This window comes from Megalobrama amblycephala, linkage group LG17, assembly GCF_018812025.1.
Source record: "Megalobrama amblycephala isolate DHTTF-2021 linkage group LG17, ASM1881202v1, whole genome shotgun sequence".
Taxonomy (NCBI): Eukaryota; Metazoa; Chordata; class Actinopteri; order Cypriniformes; family Xenocyprididae; genus Megalobrama; species Megalobrama amblycephala.
The window spans coordinates 39,648,043-39,670,682 of NC_063060.1; the positions used below are offsets into that span (position 1 = coordinate 39,648,043).

General features: G+C 35.2%; 3 pseudogenes and 5 gene segments (V, D, J or C); all 8 read left to right on the top strand.

Moving 5' to 3' along the window:
• The first annotated feature begins 1,473 nt into the window (after nt 1–1,473).
• Nucleotides 1,474–4,481, top strand: LOC125251930 (annotated as a pseudogene).
• Nucleotides 4,482–7,307: 2,826 nt separating this feature from the next.
• Nucleotides 7,308–8,308, top strand: LOC125250995. The segment is given in 2 exon segments: nt 7,308–7,540; nt 7,721–8,308. Coding segments are annotated over 2 exon segments (354 nt in total).
• Nucleotides 8,309–8,429: 121 nt separating this feature from the next.
• LOC125250992 lies at nt 8,430–9,236 on the top strand. The segment is given in 2 exon segments: nt 8,430–8,711; nt 8,802–9,236. Coding segments are annotated over 2 exon segments (462 nt in total).
• LOC125250991 lies at nt 9,115–10,315 on the top strand (annotated as a pseudogene).
• Nucleotides 10,316–13,581: 3,266 nt separating this feature from the next.
• Nucleotides 13,582–15,291, top strand: LOC125250996. The segment is given in 2 exon segments: nt 13,582–14,228; nt 14,386–15,291. Coding segments are annotated over 2 exon segments (345 nt in total).
• A 438-nt stretch (nt 15,292–15,729) lies between these two features.
• LOC125250990 lies at nt 15,730–17,531 on the top strand (annotated as a pseudogene).
• Nucleotides 17,532–20,697: 3,166 nt separating this feature from the next.
• Nucleotides 20,698–21,574, top strand: LOC125250994. The segment is given in 2 exon segments: nt 20,698–21,094; nt 21,202–21,574. Coding segments are annotated over 2 exon segments (393 nt in total).
• Nucleotides 21,575–21,923: 349 nt separating this feature from the next.
• On the top strand, nt 21,924–22,432 carry LOC125251931. The segment is given in 2 exon segments: nt 21,924–21,972; nt 22,065–22,432. Coding segments are annotated over 2 exon segments (417 nt in total).
• Nucleotides 22,433–22,640: the final 208 nt, after the last annotated feature.

The window sequence follows — 22,640 nt, forward strand, 5'->3', positions numbered from 1 at the left end:
AGAAAAATGTTATCACTAAAGAAACAGAAACTGTCAAACTGAGCTGCTCATATAGTACAAATAGTGAATATGTTTATCTTTACTGGTACAGACAATATCCAAACAAAGAACCTCAATATTTATTACGCAAAGGAGCACGAACAAATAGTAATAAACACACTTCTGATGATCGGTTTCAGTCGACTACATCACGAACATCCACTGAACTCACTATTACTGATGTTCGTCTGTCAGATTCAGCTCTCTATTATTGTGCTCTAAGAGTTGAAGCCCAGTGATACAAAACATGAAACACGTCGTACAAAAACCTGAAGCTCTTTTCACTTTGAACCGATCTAGTGAAAACCACAATCAAAACCACAATCTGTCCAGCCCCAAATGTAATAAAATATGTGCTAACACCTGTGTGAAGAGATTATAAGCCATAAAAGAAAACCAGAAACATTAAAACATTAAAGGCATAAAAACATAAAAAAGCATAAAAATATTGTTTCATTAGTTTCCATTAATCCAGTATCAAATTAGTTTATGTTTAGTCAGCAAATTCCTCTACTTTAAATTAAAGGTAGGCCTGATCCTTTAACCCTTTAGAATTAAACTTCTGAGAGTGTACAGTAAATCTTGAAAATTGTGTGTGTTACAAAAAAAACATTAAACTGTAAACAGTAAAAACAGTATATTCCGCTTCAAGGGTTTTCTGTTTTTATTTTAATGTAATTGCAGAAACTATAGAAATATTAATAAATATCCTGACGCATCCGAGCTTTATAATGGCATTATGCATTACCAAACGAGTCTGAGCTGAAGAAAGTGTCTCCATCCACATCCATGCATCATAAACATATTCCACACGGCTCCGGAGGGTTAATAAAGGCCTTCTGAAGTGAAGCGATGTGTTTGTGTAAAAAAAAAAAAAATCCATATTTAACAAGTTATGAAGACAGGACTTGAACTCAGACTGCCCAAAGCTTTTATAAAGCCATTTTTCACATGGCTTTACAATTTCAAAGACAATGTAGATACAATATTCTATTCCTTATATTTCCATTTACATCAAGGGTATATGTTACATTAATCAGGGTGTATGTTGTTAATCCTGATACATACTAAAATAAAGGGTGAAAATATTCCTGTCATTTTGTACAGAATGAAAATATTTTAAATACAGTCATACATGTTTAAGTGTCTGAATTATCAATAACTTCAAATATTGACACTACAGTGTTCTGTCATGTGCTGCATGAATAATGAATGAAAAATTGACTTTTGAATTGAATTGTAAAATCTATTTCTAATAATATCCTGAAGAGGGCAGTGTAGATGCTTAAAATCTGTTATTTTCTTATTTTAAATCTGTTTAACCTCCCCTCTCTGTTATACACCATCCTCATTCCTACTGACACAACCGACTGAATTACTCATCTTTTACTCCTGTTTCAGTCACCACATAAAATATGATAATTCTTAGGTTGTTGAACTTGTTCATTTTTGCATCAGTTTATCATGGTAAGTGTGGACATTTCCCAATTCAAACAGTTTTAAACCTTATTTTTTACAGTTTATTATTACATTATTGTGTTTACAGAGTGTCGTGGAGAGTGTCCAATTTGAAGGAAGATCAGTAACAATACAATGCAAATTTAAAACAGCTTCACCGCAGCCTGAACTTTTCTGGTACATCCAGAGAGCAAATGTCTTTCCTAAATATATCCTGAGGAGAAACAAATATGGAGCAGAAGATAATGATCTTCAGTTTCAGGAGAGATTTCGCTCTAAAGTGTCGTCAGATTCAGTTCCTCTGACAATCAAGAACCTGTGTGTGTCTGACTCTGCTGTGTATTACTGTGCTCTGAAGCCCACTGTGACTCAAACACACTCAACACTCACACAAAAACAGAGGAAGTGCTCAGTTATATGAAAAGATGTGAATCCACATGATATTGACTTCTGTCCCATGACAATAACATGCATACTGTATAATTTAACTGTGTAAAGTGCATATCATCCACTCATCACTATGTTTCAGTTTTACATATAGTCTATGTGCTAAAATTATCTTTAATCTGCATATTATTTTTTTTAACCTGAATGAGCAGATCTAACATTTATTATACTAAATATACTGTTTGGTTTTAAAATGTGTGTATATAATATGAGTGTTTTTTTTGTTTTTTTTTGGCATCAAACTTACAGAGGATGAAAGAGGAGGAGTTTAACATCTCAGATGATCTTGTTAGTTTTGCTAGACTGTCACAAAGCTCAGTCCTGCTGCAGTGAACACACACATGTACAATGATACTTCATTCAGTCATTCTGATCTCTGCCTTGGCATGTAAGTGCATTTGTGTATGTTTTGCATGCATTTGTAATTTCTAATTTGAGAATATATATTTTTTCAAATAATTTTCCTCAACTTAAATGCTAAATGAGCTTTTTTATTTAATTGAAAATGCAATGACAAAGTAACATTAATATATCATATCAATTAATATAATTGTTAATATAATTAAACTATTAATTGATTCAAATCATTTTAATCAATTTCAAAACTAAAACCATTTGAAAGTTAAAAGTTGTTATTTTGCTCTTTCTAGGTGTGAGTTTTGGAGATGAAATCACACCAGACAGCACTGAAGAGTCTGCTGCAGAGGGTTCAACTCTTACATTATCCTGCAGTTATTCATCTGCAGATTCATCTCTCTGGTACCGTCAGTATCCCGGATCAGCTCCTCAATTTCTTGTGCTTAAAATAGAGAGTGTGAAAGAGTCTGCAACATCTGAGGTAGATTTCCAGGATTCTCTACTAAGATCAGAAAAGAAAAACAAGCCACAAAAGAGATCAAACATGTGGATCTGATCATCTCCTCTGCTGCAGTATCAGACTCTGCTCTGTATTACTGTGCTCTGACGCCCACAGTCACAGGAAACACAAGAACACTGTACAAAAACCTGACACAGCTGAAGGTGTACAAATAATTTCCTTCCATAAATCCATCTGAATTAAAGGTAGATTATGATTCATGATTTCACACTATATAACTACCCTGACAACAGCATAATGTCGGCCCAGATCCAGACTATCTGGTCCATGTGTAATCCACATGTTTCAGATGTGGGCCGGATCTGGGTATATGAGGGTGAAAGCTATCAGCAGTGGCATGATAGATTATGATTTTTTTTTTTTAAATGAACTTAATTGACACAATACGTACACGGTGTACTCTTATGTTCTGAAAAACACTGACTAAATTGTTGTTTTAAATACAATTTAATTTGCTTTTTGTCTAAGCTATGGTGACTGTACAAGACCATAAAATTAATACCTAGTACCATAAACTGTATCTCTATTCATGCTGTATTCACATCTAAACAAAGCCTCTCTGCCGATAATTACAGGTTTATGAGATCTACAGTACTGTAACAACCAAAGTTTGAGGAATTAATCCAGATCACATTCTGTTTTAGTTCTGAACATTTTTCTTGTACAAGTCAGTAAGTAACCACAAGAGGGTGCTATGAGCTACAGCATATGAATAGTGATGACACTGTGGACTATGAAACAGATCTGATCTGCTCTTTCATTTAGATCTCTGGAGGAGGGAGGGTTTAAAGCTTTGACATCTGATGTGATCTTGATAAGTGTCTGTAAGAGAAGTCTGTTCAACAGAACATAAGGAACAAACACAATGATGCTCCATTCTTTTATTCTGCTTTCTGCACTTACATGTAAGTATTAAAATATTTTGAGTATTGCTTGTATGTATTCTGAGCAGCCAGAATTGCTCATTTCTGCTCAAAATGAAGTATTGTACATTGTACACTATACTGTATTTTGTGTTTGTACATCTAAAAAGACTGATTTAATTTAAACATCTTCATTAAAGATTTGATCTACTTTTGCAGATGCAACATATGGAAATGAAATTAAACCAACCAAAATAGAGGAGTTCAGTGTTGAGGGTTCAAATGTTACATTATCCTGCAGTTATTCATCTGCATTAACTCTTTACTGGTACCGTCAGTATCCCGGATCAGCTCCTCAATTCCTTGTGCTCATCTCAGACCGTGCAAAAGATGGTCGGAAGTCTGATGTAGATTCTAGATTCACTACTGAGATAAGAAAAGAAAAGGAAAACCATGTGGATCTGATCATCTCCTCTGCTGCAGTATCAGACTCTGCTCTGTATTACTGTGCTCTGGAGCCCACAGTCACAGGAAACACAAGAACACTGTACAAAAACCTGCTTCTGCTCAGAGTGAGGAATCAATGGGATTCCACAGTTCGGGAGAAATGGGACCGTTAATCTTGAATTTTACCAAGAGTATGTCAAAGCATCTTGCCCATTCAAAGAAGCATTTTGAGCATTTTGAAATGAAAATGCATTATTATTTAAAGTGAAAAAGTGTTTGTATAAATAAAAAATATTTGCATGTACAAAAAATGTCCAATGTAAAATCAAGTCACACCTTCAGAAATAATGACCCACCCTCATGAATCTTTTTGTTTTTATGTGGAGTGCAACATCAGTTACTGTATTATCGAGCCCGATCACACGAAAATGCGTATCAATAGTCGAGTTTGTAATCTCGTAGAATATATACGCCAAAATGAGTTTTGGCGTGCTTATGGTACGCAGTTTATAAAGTGCGTATCATATGCACGCGAAAAACCGCGTACCATAAGCACGCCAAAACCCATTTTGGCGTATATATTCTACGAGATTACAGACTCGTACTATTGATACGCATTCTCATGTGATCGTGTTGTATTATCACAAACAGCTTGGTTTATTAATATGAGTCAAAATCTGCTAAAGGAGTAAAAATGGAACAACACCTTTAAAAAAAATGATTTTTTTAAATTGTTATTTACAACAGGATCTGCATTTTCATAGGTTTAAATACAATATTTTTGATATTAAAGACGATAAAAACAACTTTTTGCGTCGAAATCACTCTGTTACTGGTTAAAAAAAGAACTTCGAGTTTCAAAGTCAAATAGTTTGCGACAGCTGAATGTAACAGTTTTGGCAAGCCAAACAGTCTCTGAGTAAAATTGATTTATTATTCATATACATTTAAGCCACAAAATAAACTTAATTCTGTAAAATAATTACTGACTGTAAAGCAAGTGCAAATTAAAGTGTATAACTGATAATCAGTGTTGATGGAGACCTGTGGCTTCACTGTATTTCCTCAACTGAAATGCAAACAGCATGATGTCACAGTTATGTCTTTTTCACCAGGTGTGTTCAACCTGAAGCAGCTCTGGACAGAACGATCAGTGTATGACACCAAAGTACAGAGAGAGCGATTAGAGAGCAGACGGCTCAGTGAATGCTTTTGAAACGCTCTCGCTGTACTTTGGTGTCATTTACCGATCGGTCTGTCCAGCGCTGCTTCAAGTCGAACACACCTATTGTCGTGTTTAGTTTCTAGTCTTAGTTTTTATTGTCTGTATTTGCTTGTGTTTGAGTCATTCATTAGTTGTCGTTTCTCGTTAGTTCTCACCGGTTCCCTGGTTTTTTTGATTGCCATCCTCTTGTGTATATTAGCCCTCTGTGTCTTGAGTTCATTGTCTTGTGTTAAAGTTGACACATGACTTTTAAAAAAAAAAAAAGTTACTGGATGGTAAAGGCAATTCTAAAATAAATAGGGCCAGATTTACTAAACTGGGCAAATGAGACCCAATCCCACAATAGTGCAGATGGGAGTGAAAAATTTTCTGGGTGATTTATTGACAATGCACAAATTAAAGAACACAGACACAGCCATTTCAAGCACAAAATGGGTTGAGACATGCGTTTTTCAGCATTAAATATTAGTATAGTACATTGACAAATGCAAACCATAGTAAATCATGTTGCATGATTTATTTAAATATTCTCCCCCCATAAATATTGCATCTGAAAGGAAAACTCCTAAAAATTCATATGTAATGAGGTCAGGCGCAAAAAAACTGTCCATGCCTTTTCATCGCTAATTTTTCACTGCATGTCTTTAGTAAATCCTGACCGTTCTAAACAGGTTTTTGCACTGGTGCAAGCTCTTAGTAAATCTGGCGCTGAGGCTTTATATCAAAAAGTGTGTCTATATGTCTCCTGCTTCAAAATGTAAACATAAGGTGTTCAAGTGTTAGAAATACATGATTTCACCACTGGGGGCAGCATCACTTAAAGTGTCATCAGCAGTGTGCCATGTGAGGACCTAGAGCTACTTGAAGACTTGAAATATCAAGAGAAGAGCAGCAGAGAGGAAACAGAGAGCTTCAGTAAAGATACAGAGACACATTCATTGAATATATGTTAAAATAATCTCTTTATCTCAGCAATGCAACAAACTGATTATTATTACTCTTTTCCTCACAATACGGGACTTTGGTAAGAAAGATAATGTATTACACTTCAGTATCTGTTTTAGTTACAGTACTCAATATATGTAAATTCATAAATAGTTAAATATTTTCCAGTGTGCTGGGGACAAGACAGAGTTGAACAGCCTTACAGAGAAATGACTGCAAATAAACAAGATCAAGTTACTCTCCTGTGCAATTATTCTACCACAACTACAAATGCATATCTTCTACTGGTACAAACAGCTACCAAACAGATCACCAAGCATTTATTCTGAGTGAATTTTCCTATGGGAAAGGAAATACTGAGGATGAATTTAAATACAGATTTTCTGCAACATTGAACTCCACATCAAGATCAGTTCCTCTGATGATCCAGGATGTGTGTGTGTCTGACTCTGCTGTGTATTACTGTGCTCTGAAGCCCACTGTGACTCAAACACACTCAACACTCACACAAAAACATGAAATAGATGATAACTTGTGTTCAGAACTGCCTCTGGATCAGCATCCGGGATTCAGATTTTAATTTAAATCTTGAAATAAACACTTTGAAAACAAAACGAGAAGTTTTATAATAAAAAATATTTATTATATATAACTATTTTTAAGCTAATCAATCTTGTTAACTATTATCATTATACTCTTTTTCTATTTAATTCTGCTCTTACACCTCTTCTAGATCATTACTATTTTGGTCATGATAAACATTTGTATCATAGACGTGGACATATCACAAACAATAAACAAACATTTAAGATTAAATGACAAAAATAAATGAATAAACATTAGTTGCTGGCAGCATGAAAATGTGTAATGTAGACTGTCCAGCTCAGCAAATTTAAGAAGAATGTATCATTCCTCTAATTATAATGATGAACCTTATGAAGAATCTAAAACTTCTCAGAGAATATTCTCAACATTTCAGGCAATACACATATTTCATGATGTCTATATCTCAGAAGGACAGAAAAGATGGTAGCATTTACTTATTGTTTTGACAAAGAAAAATTTATACTAAAATTGTTGTAAAAGGCCTAGACAGACAGACAGACATCATGTGACAGCGAGCAGGAAGTTCATGTGTGTCTTTACGTCCTTCAGTGTCTCACACACAGTGCAGCAAAGAACTGCTGATCTGATTCAACATGGACAGATGCTTTCTGCTCATTGTAATTATGGGAACAGGTACAGTAATTATTCAGTAAATGATGAAACAGTGGAGATTGGAAAACCTAAAAAAAAACAATGATTTAATAACAATGTTATTTACTAATTTTTATTGCTTGCATTGTGTCGTGTTTGAAATGTTTTTGGTCATCCTTGCTATGACAAATAATTTTTTGTTATTCTGATTATTGTTCACAGGTTTGGTGTCTGGAGACAATATTGAGCCAGATAAAGAGAAAAATGTTACCACTAAAGAAACAGAAACTGTCAAGCTGAGCTGCTCATATAGTACAACCAGCAATGATGTTTGGCTTTACTGGTACAGACAATATCCAAACAAAGAACCTCAGTATTTATTACTCAAAGGAGCACGATCAAATAGTTATGAAGAAACCTCTGATGATCGGTTTCAGTCGACTACATCACAAACATCCACTGAACTCACTATTACTGATGTACGTCTGTCAGATTCAGCTCTCTATTATTGTGCTCTAAGAGTTGGAGCCCAGTGATACAAAACATGAAACACGTCGTACAAAAACCTGAAGCTCTTTTCACTTTGAACCGATCTAGTGAAAACCACAATCAAAACCACAATCTATCCAGCCCCAAATGTAATAAAATATGTGCTAACACCTGTGTGAAGTAGATTACAAGGCATAAAAGACAAACAGAAACATTAAAAGATTAAAAGGCATAAAAACGTTAAAAGCATAAAAAATATTGTTTCATTAATTTCCGTGAATGCAGCATCAAATTAATTTATGTTTAGTCAGCAAATTCCTCTACTTTAAATTAAAGGTAGGCCTGATCCTTTTAACCTTCAGAATTAAACTTTTGAGAGTGTTCAGTAAATGTTGAAAATTGTGTGTGTTACAAAAATTACATTAAACTGTAAACAGTAAAAACTGCAACCAGTTCTGCTTCAAGGGTTTTCTGTTTTTATTTTAATGTAATTGCAGAAACTGGCCACACTGTGGCAGAATTGTAGCCTATTATTCTATCAAGCTCCTCCTATATGTGTTTAACCTGTGCAAACATATAGTCACATACAGTGAAATCTAAACTCAGGCTGGCTCATGTTCATCATCATCATAACTCACTAATATCACGTTTGCAGTTTTATATGCTTGTATGTAAACTATGTTAATCTGGCTGAAGAGTTTACTTCTATTGGCTGCAGTTCTAGGTAAAGTAACTTTGCTTTTAAATTGTATTATTCCTTTATTATCTTTACATGAAAACTGATTTGTTTCTTTCCTTTTATATTTCCTGACAGAGTGCAGCACACAAGATTCTGTTAATCAGCCAACAAGAGTTCAAACAGCGTCTGAACATGACGTGGTCACACTTCACTGCACTTACAGCACCAGTGACCAATACCCTTATCTTTACTGGTACCAGCAGAAAACCAATGGATTCCCAGTTTACATGCTCCGTAAACTCTCAACTGGATCAAGCAGCAGTGAAAAAGAATTTGAGGAAAGATTTCATGCAGATCTCAACAAATCCTCAAGCTCAGTTCCTCTGATGATCCAGGATGTGTGTGTGTCTGACTCTGCTGTTTACTACTGTGCTCTGAGGACCACAGTCACAGGAAACACAAGAACACTGTACAAAAACCTGATACACAATATTGCATACAGTACATTAAACACATTCGGCTCCCCTGTCTGTAAGTCACATTCACTCTAAAAATTAATTTCACTATATGAAATTAAATGCAAATCTTGTGTTTAAGTCTGGATATTAGTGATGACATTAAAGACGGTACTCTGTCTTTCTAACATTTTATGAGGAAAATGTGTTCAAAAAGATGACAGAGATGAAATGATGTTTAGATGCACTCTCTTTTCCCAGATGGTGAGGAAGGAGGAGCTTAATGTGTATCTGATGTATTTTGCTGAACCTGACAGAGACTTTCATCAGATCATTCAAGCTGAGACTGTAAGCACACATACAATGATCCTCCATTCAGTTATTCTGTTCTCTGCTTTAGCATGTAAGTACCATCAAATCAATGCTGTCCTGTATTATTACAGTACAGATGGCATGTAATTTTAATTAAATATATGGTCTTATCTGTGGGCTTAATATATTAAAATGTACTATAAGTGACTGAAAAACTGAAATGGTCACATTTTATAAGTCTTGTAATATTTGCGCCTTTGAGACTAAAAACTAACTTTTCACTTTTCTTTGCAGGTGCCAGTAATGGAGACACGATTACACCAGACAAAAGACAAGAGTTTGCTGTCGAGGGTTCAAATGTTATATTATCCTGCAGTTATTCTTCTGCATGGTCTTTACTTTGGTACCGTCAGTATCCCGGATCAGGTCCTGAATTGCTTGTGTTCATCTCAGACAGTAAAAAAGAAGTTCAGCCATCTGATGTATAGATCAACGATTCACAAGTAAGATCAGAAAAGAAAAGCAAAACCATGTGGATCTGATCATCTCCTCTGCTGCAGTATCAGACTCTGCTCTGTATTACTGTGCTCTGATGCCCACAGTCACAGGAAACACAAGATCACTGTACAAAAACCTGCTTCTGCTCAGAGTGAGGAATCAATGGTCTCTACAGTTCAGGAGAAATGGGACCCTTAAATCTTGAATTATACACAGACCTCTCTATCTACAGTAGAAGCATCTTGACCATTCTAAGCAGCCACATGATACACAAATGCATGATTATTCAAGGCAGAAAAGTGTTAGTTTTTAGGCACACCTTTATATAACTTTTACCTTAACACTGCAAAAAAACAAACAACAAAACATGCAAGCAGTGAGTAATGGCTTTACGATATACACACAGAATACACAAAGTAGAGAGAAATAAAGCATGTGTTCAAAAATATTTTTAGTCTAATTTACTAATTTTACATGGTTTCCAAAATAACACATTTTAAGTCATTTCAAAATTGTCCACAAGGGGTCAGCATGTGACATGATACTGTATGACAGAGTGAGAAAGAGAGAAAGAAGTTTTTGAGAGCACCATTGAGTGAATTTCAGATCTTTTCCCTCAGAGATCAACTATGTTTAGCTGGACTTTGATTTCTCTGTGTCTCACAGCAGCTCATTATGATGGTAAGCACATTTTGTTTCTGTACACTCACAGAAAAGAGTTTACTTTCATTTAGGTTATTAAATGTTTGAGTTTACTTTGCAAATCATTCATGTTAATGACTTAATTTTCTATCTATTTTTCCAGTGTCTTTGGGACAGGACAGAGTTGAACAGTCTTCAAGAGAAATGACTGCAAGTGAAGGAGATCAAGTTATTTTAAGGTGTAATTATACTACAACTGATACAAATCCGTATCTCTTCTGGTACAAACAGCTACCAAACAAATCACCAACATTCATTCTAAATAAATATACATTTGGTGAATTAACTACTGAGTCAGATCGTAAGTTTAGATTTTCTGCAACATTGCCCACATGGAAAAAACCTATATAAACATATATGTTTCAATATAGGTTTTGATATAGGTTTTACATATATGTGACATATATAAAATTGGCCGTTTTCCTATATTATATGTACACATAATATAGGAAAACGGCCAATTTTATATATGTCACATATATTAAAAACCTATATCAAACCTATATTGAAACATATATGTTTATATAGGTTTTTTCCATGTGGGACCAATTTCACGTGTTCGTGTAGCGGTGTGTTTTCTGCGTTGTGTCGTAATCAAAGACAGACTGCGAAAAATCTTGCCATCAGGTCCTCACTTTATTCTGTATAACACAAATGGCAATATATGAGGACTTGTGCAGCATACAAACAGCATGTGGCAGGAACGCACAACGCTGAGAAAGAGAGATATTAAAAGTAACTTAAGTAAAGAAAAATAATCAACGAAACATCTGAATGTACATCACAGAGGGGTTTTGGATTACAATCATACAAATATATCATGTGAATTCAGCTGTTACATGAAACATGGCCTTAATTGAATCACCGCAAAAACTTTGTGCGACCTACCGCTGTGATGTCTCATGCAGACTGGGAAGCAGCAAAGTAGAGTTGTGACGTTCGCGAACGAACCGATTCTTTTGAACGGCTCATAAACATGAACGATGGGAGCCGAGTCGCGGCTGAGGGGAGCCGTTCTTTCTGTCGTTCTTTTTTCCTATGCGTGTTTCACACAGATGCACACAAATGAGCTCCTCCGCGAGACAGAACAGTTATAGGGGGAGGGGCGCACCCAGCGCAGGCCAACCCTTTATAGCGTGATGATATTAGTTATTAGTTGTGCACGCATCCTTCACGTGAGTACTCCAGTGGAAAAAAAAGCCCACTTTGTTATTGTTCATTGACTTGAAGGGGCTGATGTCCTATTTGCAAAGTTTGCAGTAGTAATAGTATGTAGTATGTAGACATTTCCATTTTATTTATTCTAATTTTATCTACTTTAAATATTTTTGTTTTCTATCAAAATTTTCTTGTGTGGAAGTGTTTGTAGTAAAGCTGTTTTGCACAGAAATTCATTGCAGCCGGCTTTGTTTTTGATGTTTATTTGTGAGTAGGTATTGTATGAATAACATAAGTCAACGTAGCTTTACACACACACACACACACTTTGTACTAAAGGTAAATCAAAATAGTGATGTCACTGTCTAAGCAAAGGGATTTGTGCACCCTATGGAATATAGTCCACACATGACAATGAGGTAATAATCAATATTTCAGAATAATTCAAACTCAGATATTGTGTGTGATATCCGAGTTTTAATTATTTGACTACAAATCTCACCTCATCATTCCTCCCAGTGATTATTTCCAGGATAAACTGAGATGCCCCCAAGCTGGCTTCTTAAAACTGACTAAATATTTAAAAAAGCCAAAAGAGCCGTTCTTTTGAACGGCTCTTTGAAAGGAACGGATCGCGAAGATCCGGATCCCCTCAAAGAGCCATAAATCCCATCACTACAGCAAAGTGCGTCAACACCCCAAGTCAGCATGGCGGCAGGAAACCCCAATATGGTCATGGCAAGTGGAATCACAAAATAATTGTCTAAATACATACTGCTACATTCGCACATACATAAGTTCTTGCATAATTTTTTTCGTTAATTCTTTTTGCCTTGATAATAGAAAATATGAGCTAGGCATCATGTATGACAGTCAAAAATGAGATATGAGCTACAAAATGACCAGATCCTGCCATTAGCTATATAGAAGACATATCTTGTATGTAGGGCATATATATGGATATGAAGAAGCAATACAGGAGACCTATATTTCCTGTATATGCACATATATGCACCTCAATTTTGCCTATATGTGGCATATATACACATATATGCAGTATATATACGCATATATGCAGCATATATATAGCATATATGCAGTATATATGCGCATATATGCAGCATATATATNAAACAGAGAGCTTCAGTAAAGATACAGAGACACATTCATTGAATATATGTTAAAATAATCTCTTTATCTCAGCAATGCAAAAACTGATTATTATTACACTTTTCCTCACAACACGGGACTTTGGTAAGAAAGACAATCACACTTCAGTATCTGTTTTTACTTAAGTTAAAGTAATAAATATATGTAAATTATAAATTGTTAAATATTTTCCAGTGTGCTGGGGACAAGACAGAGTTGAACAGCCTTACAGAGAAATGACTGCAAATGAACAAGATCAAGTTACTCTCCTGTGCAATTATTCTACCACAACTACAAATGCATATCTCTACTGGTACAAACAGCTACCAAACAGATCACCAGCATTTATTCTGAGTAAATTTTCCTTTGGGAAAGGATCTACTGAGGATGAATTTAAAGACAGATTTAATGCAACATTGGACTCCACATCAAGATCAGTTCCTCTGATGATCCAGGATGTGTGTGTGTCTGACTCTGCTGTGTATTACTGTGCTCTGAAGCCCACTGTGACTCAAACACACTCAACACTCACACAAAAACATGAAATAGATGATAACTTGTGTTCAGAACTGCCTCTGGATCAGCATTCATTCTCTGCAGTGAATCCGGGATTCAGATTTTAATTTAAATCTTGAAATAAACACTTTGAAAAAAACCCCGAGAAGTTTTATAATAAAAAATATTTATTATAGGACTATTTTTAAGCTAATCAATTTTGTGATATTGATTATCATTATACTCTTTTTCTATTTAATTCTGCTCTTACACCTCTTCTAGATCATTACTATTTTGGTCATGATAAACATTTGTATCATAGACGTGGACATATCACAAACAATAAACAAACATTTAAGATTAAATGACAAAAATAAAAGAATAAACATTAGTTGCTGGCAGCATGAAAATATGTAATGTAGACTGTCCAGCTCAGCAAATTTAAGAAGAATGTATCATTCCTCAAATTATTATATAATGATGAACCTTATGAAGAATCTAAAACTTCCCAGAGAATATTCTCAACATTTCAGGCAATAAACATATTTCATGTTGTCTATATCTCAGAAGGACAGAAAAGATGGTAGCATTTACTTATTATTTTGACAAAGAAAAATTTATACTAAAATTATTGTAAAAGGCCTAGACAGAGAGACAGACATCATGTGACAGTGAGCAGGAAGTTCATGTGTGTCTTTACGTCCTTCAGTGTCTCACACACAGTGCAGCAAAGAACTGCTGATCTGATTCAACATGGACAGATGCTTTCTGCTCATTGTGATTATGGGAACAGGTACAGTAATTATACAGTAAATGATGAAACAGTGGAAGTTGGAAAACAATGATTTAACAATCTTACTAATTTTTACTGCATTGTGTTGTGTTTGAAATGTTTTTGGTCATTCTTGCTATGACAAATAATTTTTTGTTATTCTGTTTATTGTTCACAGGTTTGGTGACTGGAGACAATATTGAGCCAGATAAAGAGAAAAATGTTACCACTAAAGAAACAGAAACTGTCAAGCTGAGCTGCTCATATAGTACAACCAGCAATAATGTTCGGCTTTACTGGTACAGACAATATCCACATGCAGAACCTTTATTTTTAACATATAGAGGAGCTCGATCACTGAGTGCTGCAGACAGCTCTGATGATCGGTTTCAGTCGACTACATCACGAACATCCACTGAACTCACTATTACTGATGTACGTCTGTCAGATTCAGCTCTCTATTATTGTGCTCTAAGAGTTTAAGCCCAGTGATACAAAACATGAAACACGTCGTACAAAAACCTGAAGCTCTTTTCACTTTAAACCGATCTTGTGAAAACCACAATCAAAACCACAATCTATCCAGCCCCAAATGTAATAAAATATGTGCTAACACCTGTGTGAAGAGATTACAAGGCATAAAAGACAAACAGAAACATTAAAAGATTAAAAGCATAAAAACGTTAAAAGCATAAAAAAATATTGTTTCATTAATTTCTGTGAACGCAACATCAAATTAACTTACATTTAGTCAGCAAATTCCTCTACTTTAAATTAAAGTTAGGCCTGATACTTTTAACCTTCAAAATTAAACTTTTGAGAGTGTACAGTAAATGTTGAAAATTGTGTATTTTACAAAAAAAGATTAAAATCCAAAAGTGAAAACCAGTTCTGCTTCAAGGGTTTTCTGTTTGTATTTTAATGTAATTGCAGAAACTGGCCACACTGTGGCAGAATTGAAGTCTATTATTCTATCAAGCTCCTCCTACATGTGTTTAACCTGTGCAAACATATAGTCACATACAGTGAAATCTAAACTCAGGCTGGCTCATGTTCATCATCATCATAACTCACTAATATCACGTTTGCAGTTTTATATGCTTGTATGTAAACTATGTTAATCTGGCTGAAGAGTTTACTTCTATTGGCTGCAGTTCTAGGTAAAGTAACTTTGATTTTAAATTGTATTATTCCTTTATTATCTTTACATGAAAACTGATTTGTTTCTTTCCTTTTATATTTCCTGACAGAGTGCAGCACACAAGATTCTGTTAATCAGCCAACAAGAGTTCAAACAGCGTCTGAACATGACGTGGTCACACTTCACTGCACTTACAGCACCAGTGACCAATACCCTTATCTTTACTGGTACCAGCAGAAAACCAATGGATTCCCAGTTTACATGCTCCGTAAACTCTCAACTGGATCAAGCAGCAGTGAAAAAGAATTTGAGGAAAGATTTCATGCAGATCTCAACAAATCCTCAAGCTCAGTTCCTCTGATGATCCAGGATGTGTGTGTGTCTGACTCTGCTGTTTACTACTGTGCTCTGCAGCCCACAGTCACAGGAAACACAAGAACACTGTACAAAAACCTGATACACAATATCGCATCTTTACAGTACATTAAACACATTCGGCTCCCCTGTCTGTAAGTCACATTCACTCTAAAAATTAATTTCACTATATGAAATTAAATGCAAATCTTGTGTTTAAGTCTGGACCTTTACTGATATTAGTGATGACATTAAAGACGGTACTCTGTCTTTCTAACATTTTATGAGGAAAACGTGTTCAAAAAGATGATAGTGATGAAATGATTTTTAGATGCACTCGCTTTTCCCAGATGGTGAGGAAGGAGGAGCTTAATGTGTATCTGATGTATTTTGCTGAACCTGACAGAGACTTTCATCAGATCATTCAAGCTGAGACTGTAAGCACACATACAATGATCCTCCATTCAGTTATTCTGTTCTCTGCTTTAGCATGTAAGTACCATCAAATCAATGCTGTCCTTTATTATTACAATACAGATGCCATGTAATTTTAATTAAATATATGGTCTTATTTGTGGGCTTAATATATTAAAATGTACTATAAGTGACTGAAAAACTGGTCACATTTTATAAGTCTTGTAATATTTGCGCCTTTGAGACTAAAAACTAACTTTTCACTTTTCTTTGCAGGTGCCAGTAATGGAGACACGATTACACCAGACAAAAGACAAGAGTTTGCTGTCGAGGGTTCAAATGTTATATTATCCTGCAGTTATTCTTCTGCATGGTCTTTACTTTGGTACCGTCAGTATCCCGGATCAGGTCCTGAATTGCTTGTGCTCATCTCAGACAGTAAAAAAGAAGTTCAGCCATCTGATAGATCAACGATTCACAAGTAAGATCAGAAAAGAAAATCAAAACCATGTGGATCTGATCATCTCCTCTGCTGCAGTATCAGACTCTGCTCTGTATTACTGTGCTCTGGTGCCCACAGTCACAGGAAACACAAGAACACTGTACAAAAACCTGCTTCTGCTCAGAGTGAGGAATCAATGGTCTCTACAGTTCAGGAGAAATGGGACCCTTAAATCTTGAATTATACACAGACCTCTCTATCTACAGTAGAAGCATCTTGACCATTCTAAGCAACCACATGATACACAAATGCATGATTATTCAAGGCAGAAAAGTGTTAGTTTTTAGGCACACCTTTATATAACTTTTACCTTAACACTGCAAAAAAACAAACAACAAAACATGCAAGCAGTGAGTAATGGCTTTACGATATACACACAGAATACACAAAGTAGAGAGAAATAAAGCATGTGTTCAAAAATATTTTAGTCTAATTTACTAATTTTACATGGTTTCCAAAATAACACATTTTAAGTCATTTCAAAATTGTCCACAAGGGGTCAGCATGTGACATGATACTGTATGACAGAGTGAGAAAGAGAGAAAGAAGTTTTTGAGAGCACCATTGAGTGAATTTCAGATCTTTTCCCTCAGAGATCAACTATGTTTAGCTGGACTTTGATTTCTCTGTGTCTCACAGCAGCTCATTATGATGGTAAGCACATTTTGTTTCTGTACACTCACAGAAAAGAGTTTACTTTCATTTAGGTTATTAAATGTTTGAGTTTACTTTGCAAATCATTCATGTTAATGACTTAATTTTCTATCTATTTTTCCAGTGTCTTTGGGACAGGACAGAGTTGAACAGTCTTCAAGAGAAATGACTGCAAGTGAAGGAGATCAAGTTATTTTAAGGTGTAATTATACTACAACTGATACAAATCTGTATCTCTTCTGGTACAAACAGCTACCAAACAAATCATTAACATTCATTCTAAATAAATATACATTTGGTGAATTAACTACTGAGTCAGATCGTAAGTTTAGATTTTCTGCAACATTGCCCACATGGAAAAAACCTATATAAACATATATGTTTCAATATAGGTTTTGATATAGGTTTTACATATATGTGACATATATAAAATTGGCCGTTTTCCTATATTATATGTACACATAATATAGGAAAACGGCCAATTTTATATATGTCACATATATTAAAAACCTATATCAAACCTATATTGAAACATATATGTTTATATAGGTTTTTTCCATGTGGGACCAATTTCACGTGTTCGTGTAGCGGTGTGTTTTCTGCGTTGTGTCGTAATCAAAGACAGACTGCGAAAAATCTTGCCATCAGGTCCTCACTTTATTCTGTATAACACAAATGGCAATATATGAGGACTTGTGCAGCATACAAACAGCATGTGGCAGCAACGCACAACGCTGAGAAAGAGAGATATTAAAAGTAACTTAAGTAAAGAAAAATAATCAACGAAACATCTGAATGTACATCACAGAGGGGTTTTGGATTACAATCATACAAATATATCATGTGAATTCAGCTGTTACATGAAACATGGCCTTAATTGAATCACCGCAAAAACTTTGTGCGACCTACCGCTGTGATGTCTCATGCAGACTGGGAAGCAGCAAAGTAGAGTTGTGACGTTCGCGAACGAACCGATTCTTTTGAACGGCTCATAAACATGAACGATGGGAGCCGAGTCGCGGCTGGAGGGGAGCCGTTCTTTCTGTCGTTCTTTTTTCCTATGCGTGTTTCACACAGATGCACACAAATGAGCTCCTCCGCGAGACAGAACAGTTATAGGGGGAGGGGCGCACCCAGCGCAGGCCAACCCTTTATAGCGTGATGATATTAGTTATTAGTTGTGCACGCATCCTTCACGTGAGTACTCCAGTGGAAAAAAAGCCCACTTTGTTATTGTTCATTGACTTGAAGGGGCTGATGTCCTATTTGCAAAGTTTGCAGTAGTAATAGTATGTAGTATGTAGACATTTCCATTTTATTTATTCTAATTTTATCTACTTTAAATATTTTTTGTTTTCTATCAAAATTTTCTTGTGTGGAAGTGTTTGTAGTAAAAGCTGTTTTGCACAGAAATTCATTGCAGCCGGCTTTGTTTTTGATGTTTATTTGTGAGTAGGTATTGTATGAATAACATAAGTCAACGTAGCTTTACACACACACACACACACTTTGTACTAAAGGTAAATCCAAAATAGTGATGTCACTGTCTAAGCAAAGGGATTTGTGCAACCCTATGGAATATAGTCCACACATGACAAATGAGGTAATAATCAATATTTCAGAATAATTCAAACTCAGATATTGGTGTGTGATATCCGAGTTTTAATTATTTGACTACAAATCTCACCTCATCATTCCTCCCAGTGATTATTTCCAGGATAAACTGAGATGCCCCCAAGCTGGCTTCTTAAAACTGACTAAATATTTAAAAAGAGCCAAAAGAGCCGTTCTTTTGAACGGCTCTTTGAAAGGAACGGATCGCGAAGATCCGGATCCCCTCAAAGAGCCATAAATCCCATCACTACAGCAAAGTGCGTCAACACCCCAAGTCAGCATGGCGGCAGGAAACCCCAAATATGGTCATGGCAAGTGGAATCACAAAATAATTGTCTAAATACATAACTGCTACATTCGCACATACATAAGTTCTTGCATAATTTTTTTCGTTAATTCTTAGTTTTTGCCTTGATAATAGAAAATATGAGCTAGGCATCATGTATGACAGTCAAAAATGAGATATGAGCTACAAAATGACCAGATCCTGCCATTAGCTATATAGAAGACATATCTTGTATGTATAGGGCATATATATGGATATGAAGAAGCAATACAGGAGACCTATATTTCCTGTATATGCACATATATGCACCTCAATTTTGCCTATATGTGGCATATATACACATATATGCAGTATATATACGCATATATGCAGCATATATATAGCATATATGCAGTATATATGCGCATATATGCAGCATATATATAGCATATATGCAGTATATATGCGCATATATGCAGCATATATATTATCATATATGTGCATATATGCAGCATATATGTACATATACACTGCATATAGGTTTCATATATGCGCATATATCCACATATAGGTTCTTTCCATGTGGGTGAACTCCATATCAAGATCAGTTCCTCTGAAGATCCAGGATCTGCGTGTGTCTGACTCTGCTGTGTATTACTGTGCTCTGAGGACCACTGAGACAAAACTGAAGTCAAAACACATACACAAACACACTGACATAATGTGACTGTGGTGAAAGCATTTTTGACATTTAAAAACTGTAATAAAATCATCATGAACTACATTATGATCATGCAGTCACTATTACATTGATTACATGATTTATTTTAATTGAATAATTTCAATATTTTAATCATCCAATGTTTTCTTGATTAAAAGGCTGTGCACAGTAAAACTGATCTTGAACATGAACAACTGTACTATTTTTTTTATGCTCAACACTGATGGACAGATAAATAGTTTCAAATGATGGTTCGCTGTTGTGAGCCGAGTCCAAAATAACGTTCAAAATGTGACTGTAATGAAAGAAAATCAATCACTAAATACTCAAAATATTTTAAAGGATTAGTTCCCCTTAAAATGAAAATTAGCCCAAGCTTTACTCACCCTCAGGCCATCCTTGGTGTAACTGACTTTCTGATGAACACAATCGGAGAAATATCAATAAATATCCTGTTGTGTCAATTACACTTTTTTCATAACTTGAATACAGAAGGTGTCGGATCGACGTAGGTGTTTTGAACTGTGAGAGTTTTACACTTTCTTCAAAGTTTGAATACGGATGGTGGAAGCAAGATATTTTACTTTATAACTTGTTAAATATGGATATTTTTCTTACACAAACACATCACTTTGCTTCAGAAGGCCTTTATTAACACCCAAGAGCCATATGAAGTACACGTTTATGATGGATGGATGCACTTTCTTGAGCTTCACACTCATTGATACTGTTCACTGCCATTATAAAGTTTGGAAGCGTCAGAATATTTATTAATATATATCTCAGATTATGTTCATCAGAAAGAAGAAATCATATTCACATAGAATGGCTTGAGGGTGAGTAAAGCTTGGGCTAATTTTCATTTTAAAGTGAACTAATCCTTTAAATGAAAGCTGTCACACCCCCTCAAATGCAATAAATCTTTAAAATAGCTTTGTAACCATTCATATACTCAAATAAGGATCACAGATCAATTCAACCTTACTTGTTTTTGGCACAATCATATAGTCATAATAGCAGTTCATGTGACTAGATCTTTCTTGTCTTCTTGAAATTCATTGTCAGATGTTCTCAGAGAGGAGGGACTCAGAGTTCACAGATCTGACATGATCTAATCGTGTCTGAAAGAGACTGTGGATGAAACGATTCAGTCTGACTCTTCTCAGAGTGAACACTTGAACAATGAATCTTCATTCACTTATTCTGCTCTGTGTCTCAGCAGGTGTGTATATTTATTTGATTGATTATTTTTTGTTGTATTAATAAAATGAAATAAATAAATAAAATAAAAAACACTAAAAATGTACAAATGTCTCTTTTCTGTTTCAGCTGCTGTATTTGGAAATGTCATCAAACCGAACAAAACAGATGTTTTTGCTGAGGAGGGTTCAAGTGTTATAATATCCTGTAGTTTTTCTGCCTCTGGAGCTCAAGATTATCTCTTCTGGTACCGTCAGTATGAAAGATCAAAACCTGAATTTCTTGTTTCTACCTTAAGAACTGAAAAAAAGCCTCAAGTATCTGATGTAGATCCAAGATTCACTGTTAAAGTTGAAAAAAAGGAACAAAATCACATGTATCTGATCATCTCCTCTGCTGCAGTATCAGACTCTGCTCTGTATTACTGTGCTCTGAGGCCCACAGTCACAGGAAACACAAGAACACTGTACAAAAACCCGTGACAGTGAGTGAAACAGAGATAGTAATGAAAAGGAAGCTAAAATATGTAATGAATCTAATGCAAAAACACAAAGAATTTGTGTGGCAGTATGAATGATCCTTTAGTTCACCAGTCCCTTTAAAACATCCCATAATTCAGAAAACAAATATCTTTATTAATTTACATTGAACTCTATGAGATGGCCCTGTTTCAGTTATGCAATACTTGCAGTTAACCATAAGAGGGCAGTAGTTACTCATTATTTCCTTTGACAATACTGAAGCTTTATTGGGTATCCACAAGCTCCTCCTTGGATCATCATTATTATAATACTAAAAGTAAAATTCTCCCACTGCTGATTTATCTGAACTTCAAGGTTTATTCAGCAGTCATGTCACACAAGTTGAGGAATATATTTCTCTTCACACTCTTCATTCTCGGTATGAATTTTCATTTAACACAGCTTCATATTCATGCAAGTTGGTCATATTTTGTATCGTACTGTACATGAAATATTCTTAAACTTTCACAGAGTGCAGATCAGAGGACACAGTTGATCAGCCAGACAAACATGTGACTGAAGCTGAAGGAAGATCAGTGACATTACAGTGTAAATATAAAACAGATTCAACAGGAGAAGATTTATTCTGGTACATCCAGAGAGCAAATGACTTTCCTAAATACATCCTGAGGAGAAGCAAATATGGAGGAGAAAATGGCACTGAGTTCCAGGAGAGATTTCACTCTGAACTTTCATCAAATTCAGTTCCTCTGAGGATCAAGGATCTGCGTGTGTCTGACTCTGCTGTGTATTACTGTGCTCTGAGGCCCACAGTCACAGGAAACACATCAGATCTATACAAAAACCTGTTACACAGAGACACGGACGAACACAGATAGAAAGAAACAGGAACTGACAATCACAGCATTTTGTCAGAAAGTAATAGAATCAATGAATAGGCTAAATCACAGGTAATAAATCAAAAGGTAGATACAGATTTCTTTTCTTTTAATGATAAGGTGTGAATTTGTGTGGCAATGTGAAAGATTTACATTATTCAATTAGAGTTATTAAATCCCTATAAACTGCCCTTTAATACAACAAATA